The following is a 15,335-nucleotide window of genomic DNA, read 5'->3' on the forward strand; positions in this document are numbered from 1 at the left end:
TCTTATTCAAAGAGAAGCCCATGTGCAAGAAGGGGAGCCTGGAGAGAGAAACCTGGTATACTTGACATCAACTCTCCATTATCCGCAAGTGTCCCCAAGCTGGGCCAGCTGAGGCATCTCACTTGAGAATGTGCCTGGCTGTGTTTGGACTACAGGTCAATGCCCTCCAAATAGAGATCTGCCGTTTGGGATTATCTACCTGATTCCCTGTCTAGAGGAATTTATCGGCAAAACTGCTGAGACCCATCGGGAAAAGGTAAGGGGATGGGGGTCAGGATTGGTGTGGCGGGTGGGGGCAGGAGGTGGTGCTTGTGAGCCGCGAGGCGTTGCAGAAGCCTGACGTCCCAGAAGCCTGGCACTCTACTCCAGTATACGCCTGTGGGAGGTGCTGGTAGACGTTTGGATTATCTGCATTCGGGAGGCGCCGCCGCTTCCGCCCCGGTACTTGCTGCTACTTTTGCTACTCCCTCCGTAGCTCCCACCGCCGCTACCATAACCGCCTCCACTGGCCCCTCGAGAGCCCCCTCCGTAGCCGCCCGAGCCCCCGCCCGAGCCCCCGCGCGAGCCGCCGCCGCCGTAGCCTCCACTGCTGCTGCCGCCTGCGTAACCTTCGCCGCCTCCGTAACCTCCGCCACCGCTGTAACCTCCAGAGCCCCGGGCACCTCCGCCGATGGTCAGCTGGCTGCTCTGCACAGCTGTGGGGGCAAGGACAGCCCACAAGGGGGTCAGAGGACTGGGCAGGGCGGACCCTCCTGCACCTACCCTCGAAGCAGCCCCCTACATCCTTCATCACTGGCCGCATCTGACTTGCCAAAAGCATGGATCAAAGTCTCCCCATTTCAGAAGTATTCTTCCTAATACAAAGGAATGTCAGGGGGCATTTTCATTTTTGCTACACCCGGAAGAATTCTAAGCCGCTACTAATTATTAGGCATCATAAAAATCAAAATAAAGGAAAACTAAGGTCGTGTATTATTTCAACCTATTTCTCTGGGCTGTGCAGTTGTCCTTGCTTACTTTGCTTTTCGTTGTGTAGAACTGGACACAAAAATGCCCACTGCCAGATTTCTGCTGGCCAGTCTTCTCATGGACCCTCCCTCCCCCAGCCCCAACCAGCCCCACTCCTGGGCTCTGCTACTTACAGATGCTCACTTGGCTCTGCAGCTCCCCTGACATCCTGTAAAAACCAAGGTGCACACAGTCAGCACTATCCACAAAGCCTGAAGGAAAGCAATCATCAGCCAGGAGACATCGGGAGCAGGGGAGGTGTGTTGGGAGCAGAGAGGTCAGGGAGCCAGTGCAGGCAGAGGGAATTTGAAGCATTTTCGTGAAGCCTTTTAGCCTTGGGGGTCACCACCTGGCTGCAGTGGCTTAAGCTGTGGTATTAGGGACGTTGCACTGGGAAATAAGACAGCGATGACAATGGTGCTGCCTACTCACATGTCCTCTGCTTCTGACTTGAACGTTTCTGCTCACCCTGAGCTACCAGTCTTCCCAGGAAAGCTGGGATTGTATAAATTGGGACTCTCTAAATAATCCCACTACTCCAGGGCTGCAGCCTGCCTGCGCTCTGGTCCGGATACACGGCCCACCTGCTCTCCTCGCCCTCCAGCAGCTTGCGGTAGGTGGCAATCTCCACGTCCAGGGACAGCTTAGTTCCCACCAGCGCCTGGTAGTCATGCAGCAGGCGGGCCAGCTCCTCCTTGGACTGCTGCAGGGCGGCCTCCAGGTTCTGCAGCTTCTGCTGTGCATCCTGGAGGGCCTGTTGTCCCCTCTCCTCTGCATCAGAAATGATGGTGTGCATGTGCTCGATCTACTCGGGAGAGTCAAGGAGAAGAACCATGTGGGGCATGAGTTTCCAGAGCTTCATGAGGCAGGGTGTCATGGGAGGTAGAAGCTCTGATCAGCTGCCCTGAGCATATATCTCACCTGCTTCTTGACGTTGCCAATCTCTGCCTGCAGCCTCTGGATGGTGAGGTTGAGTTCGGAGATCTCCATCCTGCTGGTCTTCAGCTCGTCTCCATGTCTTCCCGCTGTGATCTGGAGCTCCTGGAACTGAGGGTCAAGGGCAGCATCATGGTCAGCCTGCTGCTCATCACACACTCCTCCAGGAAGGAGTGAGTCTGCCTTCCCAGACCCTGCCCAAGGCTGCTCTCCCCTAGGGAAGGTCCCAGAGTAAGCCTCCCTAGAGCTGTGATCCCCCATACACACACTCACACTTGTACCAAACCTCCCTCATCTGACAGCACATACACAGATATGCACACACACACACAGATGCCTATATCTCGAGACAGAGATTCAGAATCAGGACCAAACAAGACAAACCTGCTTCTTGATGCCCCCTTTTACCTCCTTTTTCCCACATCTAAACTTTGCCCATACTGGGCCCCTCTCACTTTTCCCATCCCATCATATTCCTTCCTCCCCTTTTTCCAGAATGATTTCTCTAACACTCAGGACCTTACTTCTTCAGAGGCCCTCAGCATTTTCCTCTCTATCTCCATTCCTGTATCTATGGTCCCATCAAGAGGACCTCCACCTGCAGGCCATGACAAAACCAGGCTCTTGATGCCTGTTACAGAGGAAGCAGAGCGGGGTGCCTCTGAAGAAAACAAGGGGGAGCGTGGGCTCCAGTGCATCTCTGCATTCTGAAGTCCTCACTGCTGACTATCTCCCCAGTCTATTGCCAGACCCCATGGCACTCAGAACACCTGCCTGCAGGACAGTGGGATAGAGGCCAGCCACGATTGGAGATGGTCACAGGTAACCCACAAAACAGATCTCAGGCGCCAGGTGTTCAGAACTGAGTGACTGGCCTTTGACTCTTAACTGCTGTGTTCGCCCTCCAGAAAGTTCTGAGTCCATTTATGTTAAACAAGTCACCAAGGATGTCCCCCAAAACTTAGGTACAAAGATGTTTATCTGAAAACTGGAGACATATTCTTACCATGAAATACCACCCTGCTCTTAAAAATGATGTCAAATATTTAGTATCAGAGAAAGGTATTCGCAAGTAATAAATGAAAGAGAAAAATATAAAAAGATATTTTTAAAGATATCATTATGAAAAAATAAGAAAACATCATGGTGGCTGAGCGCATGGACGTGTAGATGGTGCACCTGAATTTAATTAAATTCTGCCTCTGCTACTTCCCAACCATAAGAGCCAAGGGAAACTGGTAACCTCATACTCTATTATTGGTAAAACAATCAATGAATCTTTACCTCATAGCGTTGTTGTAAGGAGTAAATGAAATTCTATGTATAAAAGCACTTAGTGCAGTGCCTGATATGTGTGAGTTTTCAATAAAGGTTAGCTACAAAGAACAAGCGGAAAATATGCTGACATATTCATAGTGGTAGTGGGATATGAGTAATCTTTAGCTGTAATCTTGAAATTGTCTATAGCAAACATGTTTTACTTTAGAAATAAGAAAAAGACAATACAAGTTCTGGGAGGCATGCTCAGTTTAGGGCACCAGGCCTGGGCTGGGGATGGTGATGCTCACCTTGGTCTGGTACAAGGCCTCAGCCTCGTCCTTGCTCCTTTGTGCAATCTCCTCGTACTGGATCCTCACGGCATCAATGATGCTGTCCAGATCCAGGGAGCGGTTATTGTCCATGGACAGGATGACGTTGGTGTCGGTGATGTTGGTCTGCATCTGAGACAGTTCCTGCAAGGCATGGAACACAGGCTGACTTCTTCCACTCCCCTCCTGGGACCTCAGTTTCCCTCTATGCCCCCCAACCAAGGCTGTCTGGGGAAGCCTTGAGAGAGAAAAGCTCTCTGGGAAAAGCTCTTAGAATCACTGTTGTGTGCCCAGAGGGACCTTCACTAAAGGTACAGGCATCCGGATCTAGGCTCAGAGAAGAAGGGAGCCTGAACTCAGAGCTGCCCATCATGCCTTTCCTGGACCCTCCATCCCTCCTTACTCTGGCTTGGCTGCCATCTTGAGCTGGACCCCCAGCCAGGCAGGCTTGTTCCTTGAGATCACGTGAGCTCCCAGAGGCAGCAGAAAGGACTCCATGTGTGTAGACGTTCAGACTAATTTTAGCATCTGGGCTCCACTGTTAACCAGCTGGGTAACTGAGCAAGGAACTCAGTCTCTCAGTACCCCTGTTCTCTCATCTATAGACTGGAGATACCCAAGAACCAGTACAGCTCCCAGGACAGCATCCAGTCCAGAGAAGGTGTCTCCAAGTTAGACCAGGGTTGGGAGGAGTGTGTTATCCCCCTCTCCAGTCTTCATCTGTGTTCCCTTTAAGACCCACACTGCCCTCTCCCACAGAGTTCCCTGATGGCCCCATCTACTCCCCAGTGCTGATGAAGCTGTCTGGTTGGTTTTACCCCATATGTCCTGGGCATTAACCTTCCTTTCCAGACAAAAGCAAAGACTGTCTCACTATCTCCCACCTCCCATCTCCAGGGCCCCACCCAGAACCCTGAGCTTTGGGGGTTGAAACGATTCTGACTCCAGGTCCACAGACTTGAGGTGACTGGGGAGAGGCACCCCCGGGGGTAAGGTTGAGTGTCAGACCTCCTCCTCTTACATCCCACACCGCCTGACAGATGTAGAAAAGAGAAGGGTTTCTTATGAGGACTGAGCTCATCATCTCATAGAAAATATTTGAGATATTCACTCACCGATTGAAATAAATATTTCATGAAATCAACCTCCTCAAGCAGAGTGTCTGCCTTGGACTGCAGTTCCGCTTTGCTCAGATAAGCAGAATCCACATCCTGAACAGCAAGCGAAGACAGTCTGACTCAGTTGCCCTGCCACCAGCTGTCTGGGCAGCCTTGGGCAAATGGCAAAGCCTCTCTGGGTTTATTTCCTTGCCTGCAAATTTCCTCTCCTCACTCAAATAAGGAGCCAGCAAACCTGGGCTTTCCAGGCCAGAAGGAAGTGTTCATCAGCTCCTCATCCTGGCCAGTCATGCGAAACACCCCAGGTCCTAAGGCCCCCACACAACACACTCACATGCTGCCCATTAATTTAATTCCACTTTCAGGACTCTGGAGAGATTAAAAACTCAAAAACTTTTCAAGATTCACATTAGCAACACACTTTTGAGACTTACTGTTTCAGGGTCAGGGCCCCAGCATTTGGGAAACACCCTTGACAAGCTGGCCCCAAGCTCACCTGTCTACCCCTCAGTTCTACTGCATCCCAAAGGAGTCCCTGCCTCTTCTCAGCCTCCTGAACCCACAGTCCCCCTCTGGACACCCCCATCCCTCACCTTCTTCAGGACAACAAAGTCATTCTCGCTGCTAGTCCTCCGGTTGATTTCTTCCTCATACCTGTTGAGGGGAGGTCAGAAACACAGACAGGCTGCAAGGGCTGACCTTGGTTCCTTGAGATTTTTCTGTGCAGTGGGAGGCTCGGAATTGCCCAAACTTTTATGGTCCTGGACTCCGGCTGTCCCCTGCCAGGGCCTGCCACTCTCGCTGACAAGCAGCTGGAGCCACCTCCTGGCTCTCCAGGTCAACAGAGGCACAACCCCACAATGTGGAAAATCCAGAGCCACATAGAACATCCCCAAAATGTCCTTTTTATTTTAATATCTTACCTTTGTACATTTGTCCAGTTCGATCATTTTTTTAAATGATAACCTAAATAACAACCACTTTGACTAAATTTTTTAAAAGAGAAAAAAAATTCACATGCCGTTCTGCCCCCGTCACCTTCAGTGTGCATTTCATTTCCCCCTGTTGACTCACACACATGTGACTGCTCAACACAGTGAGCACGTCAAGATGATGTTAAGAGAAGCACCCTACACTCCCAGCAAGGGGGCATGGGACTGGGGGGAGGCTGCTCAGTTGCCTGTATGGGACAGGAGCAGCTGACCTAGAATTAAGTAAGTCATGTCACTCCTACCATTATTACTAATAATAGCTAGTGCTTACTGAGTGTTTCATATGTGCAAAAACAGTCTAAGAACTATTAAGAATATTTTATCTAAACCAGTGGTTCCCCATATGTGGCTCCCAGTCCACCAGCATCGGCATCACTTGGAAGCATATTAGAAATGAAAGCCCTCTGCACCCATCCCAGACCAATCTGATTTCAACAAGCTGATGCACACTCAAATTTGAAGGCCACAGATCTCCCCCTCACAACAGTTCAACAAGGAGGGTACTCACTATCCCTACTTTACTAATGTGAAAACCAAAGGCTTAGAAAGCTGACCTTGCAGGCAGTCAGAAAGTGGCTAAGCCCACCCTGGAACCCAGGCTTATGTGACTCCAGCATCCATGAAGATCCTCTGCTTCCCCTTCCCACCCAATACAATTGAGAGCTGACTGGCAATACCATCACTCCTGGGCTACCGTGTACAAAATGGTGCCCATGCAGTTGTGCAGTGGTGCAGAGCCTGCCTGGCTGCACCTGATGTCCAGGGCCCCACCAGCCCTCACCCATTCACAGTAAGCCTTGCCCCATAAGCCAGTGCCCTGCCTTGTTCCTCCCCACCCCTTTGCTGCTCCTGGAGCCTCACTTGCTCTTGTAGTCATCCACAACATCCTGCATGCTCCTGATCTCCGAGCTCTGGCGCATCTGCTCCGCTCTGAGACAATCCACCTGCCTCTGCAGCTTGCTGATGTAGCTTTCAAAGATGGGCTCCAGGTTGTTGGTCTGAGTCGACGTGTTTACCTGCTGCAGTAGCTCCCATTTTGTCTGGAGCACCTGATTCTGCTGCTCCAGAAATCGCACCTAAGAACAGAAAACCTCCAAGTTCACCCCCAAGCCGTGGGTCCAAGAAGCACTCCCACGGGTAGAAGCAGGTGGAGCCTCATAGCATATCCAGACCTCAGAGAATCAGGACGCCCCTCCACGGGTCAGAGGGCTCTCTTTTTCTAGGACCAGGATGCATGAATACAGTATTGTTTCTGATGGTTGACCAATGACTGTAAGATCAATCTGCCGAAAAATTACACTAATCGAACTCTGCTGTTGAAGGCAAGTCCCCTCCATCCGAGTGGTACCCTGTTTCCTTTGGTTCTATCAGCTCACATGGTAGAGTTGTCCATCCCCACCCTCAGCTCCCCATGCCAACCTCAGGAAATGGTGACCCAGAGCATCTGAAACACCAGCACACCCACGGCTCGTGTCTCTCTGTGGCTGAAACACTTCATGTGATTGAGAAGAAGAGAAAATAAGAAGAGGGGAGGAATAATTTTGGCTTCGAATATTAAACTGTTTCCTGAACACACTAGCCCAGGTGCCCCCATCCTGCGGCCCACCACCTCTATTGCTGCCCAGTGTGTTTTTCAGGAAGGTCACCGCACTTAAATGTTCTCATAACTCAGACAGAATTTTTTAAAAAACATGAAATTTTAGCCATGTTTTTATATTGACGTGCAGTTGATTGACAATGTTGTGTCAGTTTCAGGCGTGCAGCAAAGTGATTCAGTTACACATATACATGTATCTTTTCCTTTTCAAATTCTTGAATTAGGAGTTTGGGATTGACATCTACACGCTACTATATTTTAAATAGTACCAACAAGGACTTACTGTATAGTACAGGGCACTCTGCTCAATACTCTGTAATAACCGAAGAGGGAAAAGAATTTTGGACAGAATTTTTAAAGTAGGTACATTTTTTAAGTTATGTGATTCGTTCTAGCGCCCCAAAGTAAGGACTTTGATGTTGCCTGTGTGCAAGTTGTGTGTGCACACTCAGCTGTGTCCAACTCTTTGTGACCCCATGGACTATAGCTCGCCAGGCTCCTCTGTCCATGGAATTTTCCAGGCAAGAATCCTGGAGCGGGTTGCCATTTTCTCCTCCAAGGCATCTTCCCAACCCAGGGATCGAACCCGGGTCTCCTGCATTGCAGGCAGATTTTTTACCATCTGAGCCATATCTAAACTCATTACTGTTCAATAAATGTTTTTATAAGTATTTCCAAACCCAGGGATCGAACTAGCATTTGGGAAATCCCCATGTTGCAGTTTCCTTCATTAGCAAGAGGATGGAGAGCAGACCTCACCCTGTGATCTCATTGCTTCTTCCCCCAAAGCTGCGCACATGAAGGTAAGTACAGGCTCCAGAAATCTGGCTGGCCGTGCAGATCCAGTCCTGGACTGTCCTTCCCATGATGATCAATTTTCGTCCTACCTCCACCGACTGCCTGCAGGGGGAGCCTCCCCTCCCGTGCCTTAAGTGAGGACAGTGGATTTCTCCATGCTTTGCTTAGGTGTGTGTACACACACACACACAAACACATACCCACCCACACATACCCACCAACATACACACAAACACACACACATGCCCTCCAGGAGCCGCCCAGGAGATGTGGGGAGTGGTGGGAGAGGAGGCTAACACACTCTTTTGTGTTGTCAGAAGAGAACCATGAAGATAGTTCTCCACAATGCTTAAGGAGTTGAGGGCGGACAGAATTCCCAGCCCTGAGACTGTCCATCTGAGCAGCCAGCCCTTGTTAACTTCCTTTGGCTCTGACTCTAGGCTGGAATGTGCCCAGAGAATACTCTTTCCCATGGTTTGTTTTTGTTAGCTTTATCAAAGCAAGAGATAAAGCAGCCACCCTCACAGCTTGTCCACCCGGTTGGTGACATCCCCATGAGAAATCCCTGCCACTGGCCAGTCGTCACTCTGGTGGCGATCCCAGGGAGGGGAGAGACTGGGTGCTCATTCGCAGCCCGGTACTCTGCGTTGTGGGGACCAGAGGAGAGGATCTTATGGTCCCACAGGGAAGCTCTATGTCAAACAATGAGGGGGCAGGGGGACAATTCTGAGTGCTAAGGGGTTAGCCAAGCCCCCACCCCAGGCGAAGAAACTATGGCTTTCATTGGTCACCCAAACTGCAGAGTCAGAAGCTGACTTCAGGGAGTGCCAGGCAATTTTCATGAGATTTAACCACTATAAAAATCACTGAAAGCCATCATGATCTTTCCCCAGGGGCCCCTAAACACTGCTGGGCTGTGTCCCAGCAGCAGTACTCAGGAGAAGCCCAGGCAACCCAGATCAAACTTAGCATCATGCAGAGTTAAGCTTCTTCCTGGATAAAGCACACCCCACACGACCTCCTGTGGCCCTCTCCCCCTGCAAATGACACTCCAATCACCTCCCAGTGCCTCCAGCAGCCTCGGTCTCCCCAACCCTTTGCCTGGTGAAGTCCTAGTCTCCCTTTAGATCTCAACTAGGGTGGCACCCCCTGGGGTCTCCCCTTCATAACCCCCTGTTCTTTTCCCCTGTGGCATCTATCGTGACTTCAGTCTTTTGTTTTTTAGCACATTCCTCCCCACAATGGGATGTGAGCCCCAAGAAGGCAGTGTTCTCCAGCGGACACCAGGTGCTGAGACCCGGAGATACATAGCACCCAGCACAGAGGAGACACTTCATAATCACCGTGGACTAATGAGATGCTAAGACTTTGGCATTGCTGCTGGTGTCAACCACCCACCCTGCCCATTGCCCTGAACAGAGGATTCAAGCTCAGCTGAACAAAGCCAGGGCACTGTCTGTGGGAAGAACGGGGTCCCTCATCCTTTTTTCCTGGGATCCCTTTCCTTTGTCATTGATTCTAAAAAAAAAAAAAAAAAAATAGCCTTTGTCTCCATTCCCACTCTCTGAGAGCCCAAGTTTGACACCTAAAGGGTTGACTCAACTTTTCATTCACTTATTGAGCAGCTGTCAGATGCCAGACAGTATTCTGGGTGCTGGAGATACAGCTATAAATAAAACAGACAAAACCCCTGCATTCCAGGAGTTCATAATCTGTTTGAAGAGATGACTATAAGGAAACAAATGTGAACTACACAGTGTGTTGAATGGGGGCCATGGAGAAAAGTAACACACCGATGGGGGTAGTGATGCTGATATGAGGTACTCCTTCAAATAGGGAGATCAGGGAGGCCTCACTGAGCAGCAGTGTGTGAGCAAAGACCTGAAGGAGATGAGGGGTTCGGCTGGACCACTCCTTAGAGGGAGGAGTTCCAAGAAGAGGGAATGGCAAGTGCAAAGGCCCTGAGACAGGTCCATGGTGGGGTACAGGAGGATGAGGGATGTAATAGCGTGCCAGTGAGCAAAAGGAAAACAGGAGTAGAGTCAGAGAAGGTGTACAGGGTCACTGTGTTGAGTTGTACCTTGGTGAGCTAAGTTCCTGCCTTCACTCTGCTCACTAAACCTTGCAGCTTGAGAGTGGCTCTACCCAGTAGCAGCAATGTGGCCTCAGTCTCACAAATGCAAGCCAGGAACTAGCAGCAGCTATGGGTTAGAGGGCCAGATCATATAGGGCCTTATAAGATCATGGCTATTATTTCTGATGAGACAGGAAGCCAACAGAGGGTTCAAATTGAGTGATGTAGTATGTTTTTAAAGGATGGCACTGGTGTGGTGCTGAGAAATAGGCTGTACAAGATTAAAGGTAAAAGCAGGAAGATCAGGTCAGAAGGTAGGGTCAGAAGCCACTGTGATAGAAGCCTTCTCTCTTCCAGCCAGGCCAGAGCCCTCCTGGATAAGTACTCTCCTCGTGGTCATCACAGTTCAGGCCCTTAGGGAAGGGCAGGAAACCATAGTCACTTGAACTTTGGCCTGTGCCCTCAGCCCCATGCCATAAACCTGAACAGATATCCTGTTAATGGCAGGAACCACAATCAAATCAGAGTCTCAGGAGATCAGCTGCCCATGGCCATTTCAACAATTCCCAACCCTGTCTTCTTCCTGCCTTTGAAATAGCTTGATCTTTCAGTGGCGTCTCCTTCATCTGTCATCTCCTTGTTCCCATCAAGCCCTCTTGCTGCTGCTGCTAAGTCACTTCAGTCATGGCTGACTCTGTGCGACCCTATAGACGGCAGCCCACCAGGCTCCCCCGTTCCTGGGATTCTCCAGGCAAAAACACTGGAGTGGGTTGCCATTTCCTTCTCCAATGCATGAAAGTGAAAAGTGACAGCTTTCATCTAGATATCAGAGGCCAGATACACAGACCAGTGGTGGACTCTGGCGATGGCTACCCTGCACTCAGAGATAGATCAAGCTTTGGCCTCAACACTGAACTCCTCTGAGGCCTGAGGGAATGTCACTGAGCCTGCAGGGGTCTCTGGATCCCAGGGTGTTTCCCATTACATCCCCAAAGGTAAAGAAATTTCTGGGGAGCCTCCAGTGGCTTCCATGCCTCCACCACCTCTGGACAAAAGGAAATGCTGGTGGAAGGTCTCTTCCATGTCTCTTCTACTAGCCCCTGCTTGGTGGTTTGGACCCGACCCAATCTAACCTGAGGCTTAAACTAGGGAGAAGGGGTTTTTTTGGCTCTATCTGGCCTATTCTTGGCCCTGGATGAGCTAAAATGAGGAACTCAGACAGAATCTTATATAGCAGGGTATTGGCTTTCACCCCCAGCAATCCCCACCAGAGTCATCAGCTTGGTTCTGCTGCAGTGTGCCCAGTTTTCTTCTCTCTCCCTGCTCTGTGTCTCCATCTCCACTTTCCTCCTCCTTCCTCTCTTGTGCCATGTTCTCCAGAAATTGTAACCATTTGAAATTTCCTAAAAGCATCAAACTCTCAGGCCTCCTGGTTCTTCTGCCTGGAAACTCCCTCTGCCCTGAGAACCTGCTTGGCTCTTTCTCCACCTTCAAGACCTTTATCAGCCCAGAGCTCATCACACCCTCCTTTGTGCTATGGCCCAGAGAGCGATGTCCCTATCAACACACCTCCCACACACTGTCACAATCCTCCTCCCTGTAGATCTGGGGCTCCTTGAGGGCAGGACCTGTGTCCTTGTCACCCTGAAACACCTGGAGTGTCTGGCATACAGTAGATGCTTAGTAAATGTTTGTGGGCTGGATGATTATGTAGGTGGGCAGGTGGATGGATGGATGGGTGAATGGGTGGGTGAATGGGTAGATGGGTGAAGAGGTATATGGATGAATGAGTAAATGGATAGATGGGTGGATGGATGAATGGATGGATGGATGGGTGGATGGAAAGTGAAAATGATGAGCGAGATCACATCATGTATTTTGTCTGATTGTTATTTTCATTCCTTGGATCTGCTTTCCTGCCAAAATGAAAAGATAAAGATGAACCCCTCAAGAAGTCAAATTGAGGCCTAAATGAAGTCAATGCTTTCTTAAGGTCCCAGGACACACACACTGGAAGTGACTGTCATCACCAGAAACAATGTGGTGAGAGGCGGCAGGGTACAAGGTCATTAGGTCAGAGCCCAGAGACTGCCTGCCCCTGGGGCACTCACCTTGTCAATGAAGGAGGCAAACTTGTTGTTCAGAACCATGATCTGCTCCCGCTCCTGCATCTTAACCCTCTGAATTTCAGGGTCCACCTCCAGGTGAAGTGGTTGTAAGAGACTCTGGTTAATGGTCACTTCTTGGATACCCCCTGGGGGACAAGAAGGACCAAAGCCCCCAAGCCCCAAATTGCCACCCCTAAACCCAGCACCCCCAAGGCCACCTCCTCCATAGCCACCACCTCCAAAGCCATGACCCCCAAAACCACCACCTCCAAAGCTCCTGCCTCCTCCAAACCCCGCTCCTGCTCCCCCACCCTGGCAGAAACCACTGGCACTTCTCCCTACTAGGCTGATGGAGATGCTTTTACTGCCACCCAGATTGTACAGGCTCCTGGAGGTAAACCCCCTTGCATGGCTCCCATACCCACCACCACCACTGCCACACCTCCCTCGGGCCTGACACACGGACCTCACAGCCCAGCTCCCACCATCAGAGCCCGCAGAGGAACCAGCGCTGTAAACCCGCCTGCTCCTGGAGCTGAACGCTGACTGGGAGCTAAACTGGTAGCTCATGGCTCCTGGAGCATCCAGAGACGCAGACAAGAGAAAGGGAATAAAAGGAGGCAGAGAACAGGCAGGGAAGGAGCTATGACTCCTTTGGCGGGAGATCTGGCTCAGTCCCTATATATACATGCATTTGCTGGGCTGGGCACCTTCTGAAGCCTGGGAGGGGAGTATTTATGTTTAGTTTGCCTTGCCAGCAACATCTGTTTAAAATCTCACACCTATGAATTGCAGAAACCGCACTCCAGACAAACTTCCCCAACTCGATTATTTATCATTCATCTCTTGCCATTTAGAGATCAGAACACAATAGTCTCCACAGGTCAAGTAGCTGGAAACTCCTATACAGTTTTCCCCCCAAATCTTGATATCTTCTTAAGAAACTCCACCACTGAGCTGTTGGTTTGGAGGTGTGTCCAGGAGATCTGGGGCAAATCTAGGGGGTGTCCAGTTGCCTTGCAACCACAGCTGGGACCAGGGTGGAGACTTCACCAGCATTATCCTGGTGGGGCAACAGTAATGATCTTCCTACACCCTGGTTCTGCTCCCCACTGTTATCATCACCCAAATCTTGATCACAGAAAAACACAGTATTGTGGTCATTGAGTGCGAGTGAAAGCAGAGGATTCTGCCCAAGGCTGCCCACACTTTCTGGGTGCATCATGTGTCACTCCATACACTCGGGCTCCTCAAGTGCAAGACAGATGAGGTCCTGTGGCACCAAAGGTCTGTGGTTATAGATTCATTGAGCATCTCGCAAGACTTAACGTGGTCTTCTAGACCAAGAGACAAACTACCCTCAAATCTCTCTTTATTTTTCTTTCCCCATCCCAATCTCTTGTAGACCAATGCTTTTGTAAAATAGGATAAAAATGAATTACCCTTAAAGGGAGATTTCTTTTACATGCATGCGTGCTCAGTCCTGTCTGACTGTTTGCAACTCCATGGACAGTAGCCTACCAGGGTCCTCTGTCCATGGAGCTTTCCAGACAAGAATACTGGGATGGGTTGTCATTTCCTTAGCCAGGGGATCTTCCAGACCCATGGATCAAACCCACATTGACCTGCATCTTCTGCATTGACAGGTGGATTCTTTACCACTGAACCACCTTGGAAAACCAAAAGGAGATTTTCTTTAAGGTATATGAAATACAAGCCTCATTTTTTTTTAATTTTTAGATTAAGCACACCCAAAACTGTTCCGTTGCTAAGAGGAAAAATATTTGCAATTTGTTTCTAAATGATCATTCTCATATTTTGTATGTATCTACTCTCAAACCAGTAACAAAGCACCTGTGGACCATATTTTGGAAAGCACTACCCCAGACAGGAAGTGTGGGCAAAGCTCATTCAACATACATCAGTGTCAGCCTATAAAAAAATGTGTGTTTGCCCTCTGGAACTAAATGGATGGTGACTTTCATCCAAAACTTATAACAATGACAAATAGTATTGAAGAGGAAAAGCCCTAAACGTCCAGACTCAGAAAAATGACTAAATGATGGCTTGCCATCAAATTTAGATAATTATCTAAAATTATCATCACAGAATGATACAACATTAAATGAGGAAATACACAATGGTATCTGTGCTATGAACCCATAAAAATTAAGAATGCTGAGAAGGCAGGTTTAAAAAGTAACATAGGAAGTGAATTGGTTTATTAAAGATTGTAGGTGGATTTTTTTTTCCTATGTCCTTCTTTGTTTTTGTGCAATAAGTAAATACTTTTGCGAAAGCTGAGACTCAAGTCCCAGCTGCCAACAGCTAGAGCAAGACAAGTGCTGGGGAGCACTAGCGAGCGGCATCCCAGGGCTGGGAGGGGCTCTGTGGGCAGCCTCCATGCCTTCCTAACTGCTCAGCAATTGTTTAGTAGACAGTCTCCAGTAGACTCTATGTAAAAGAGAAAGTGAGCTTAAAATTTACAGTCCACAGAGCTGGGTGGTTGCAGCACCCAGCTCTGCTCTCACTGACCTGTGATCTTAGGCAAGTCACCTCCTGTAGAACCTCAGAAACTTAAAGAAATCAGAGTATCTATTCTTCACAGAGTCAATCCCATAAGGCAAGTGAAAAAGCACACAGCACTATAATATACTAAACAAACAGATGGAGCTATTCTCGGATCCTCGCAGGTTGACCAATGGCCCCTCTTGGCCTGGACTTTCAGTGCTTAAACCAGGACAGTCCGGGTCAAGTCAGGATGGGCACCTTAGTCTGGGCACCTCAGGTCTGCACAGCCCTAGTCCTGATCCTAACCCCCTCAGGGAGCTCTTGGTAAGAAAGATAAGCCAAGCCTCAGCCCCTGGGCCCAAGAGACAGAGGAGAAAACCAGTAGACTCAGAGGAATAAAAGGGGAGTCTGATCGGGATGGGTCAGAGTGAGAGAGTGGCATGAAGGCAAGGATTCTGAGTCAGGTCGAGGCAGAGAAAGCAAGATAAGTGAAGAAAAGATGATGGGACCCAGGTAGGAAGCAGCAGTGGTGTGGGGAAGATCCTTGGGTTGGGCATCTCAAAATCCAGCCTGCCTCTGCCCACTCCTGGTCCCATGACTTGGA

At 49.6% G+C, this 15,335-nt stretch overlaps 1 protein-coding gene across 1 annotated transcript; it reads right to left on the bottom strand.

Moving 5' to 3' along the window:
• Window positions 1-360: 360 nt before the first annotated feature.
• KRT77 (keratin 77) lies at window positions 361-12,790 on the bottom strand. Its single transcript, XM_070369992.1, has 9 exons — window positions 12,224-12,790; window positions 6,505-6,719; window positions 5,245-5,305; window positions 4,649-4,744; window positions 3,513-3,677; window positions 1,930-2,055; window positions 1,593-1,813; window positions 1,143-1,177; window positions 361-695 (listed from the first exon to the last, which is right to left on the bottom strand). Exons 1-9 carry the CDS (start codon window positions 12,788-12,790, stop codon window positions 361-363), a joined length of 1,821 nt encoding a protein of 606 aa, XP_070226093.1.
• Between the last annotated feature and the right edge of the window lie 2,545 nt (window positions 12,791-15,335).

The sequence above is a fragment of the Bos mutus genome, chromosome 5, assembly GCF_027580195.1.
Source record: "Bos mutus isolate GX-2022 chromosome 5, NWIPB_WYAK_1.1, whole genome shotgun sequence".
Classification (NCBI taxonomy): domain Eukaryota; kingdom Metazoa; phylum Chordata; class Mammalia; order Artiodactyla; family Bovidae; genus Bos; species Bos mutus.

Excerpts from the sequence above, each read along its gene's own strand:
- KRT77 (XM_070369992.1), bottom strand. The coding sequence starts at position 12,790 with ATGAGCTACCAGTTTAGCTCCCAGTCAGCGTTCAGCTCCAGGAGCAGG. Across the intron at positions 4,745-5,244 it reads ACTTTGTTGTCCTGAAGAAG|GATGTGGATTCTGCTTATCT; the intron begins GTGAGGGATGGG and ends CTTGCTGTTCAG. Across the intron at positions 2,056-3,512 it reads AGGCCTTGTACCAGACCAAG|TTCCAGGAGCTCCAGATCAC; the intron begins GTGAGCATCACC and ends CTTGACCCTCAG.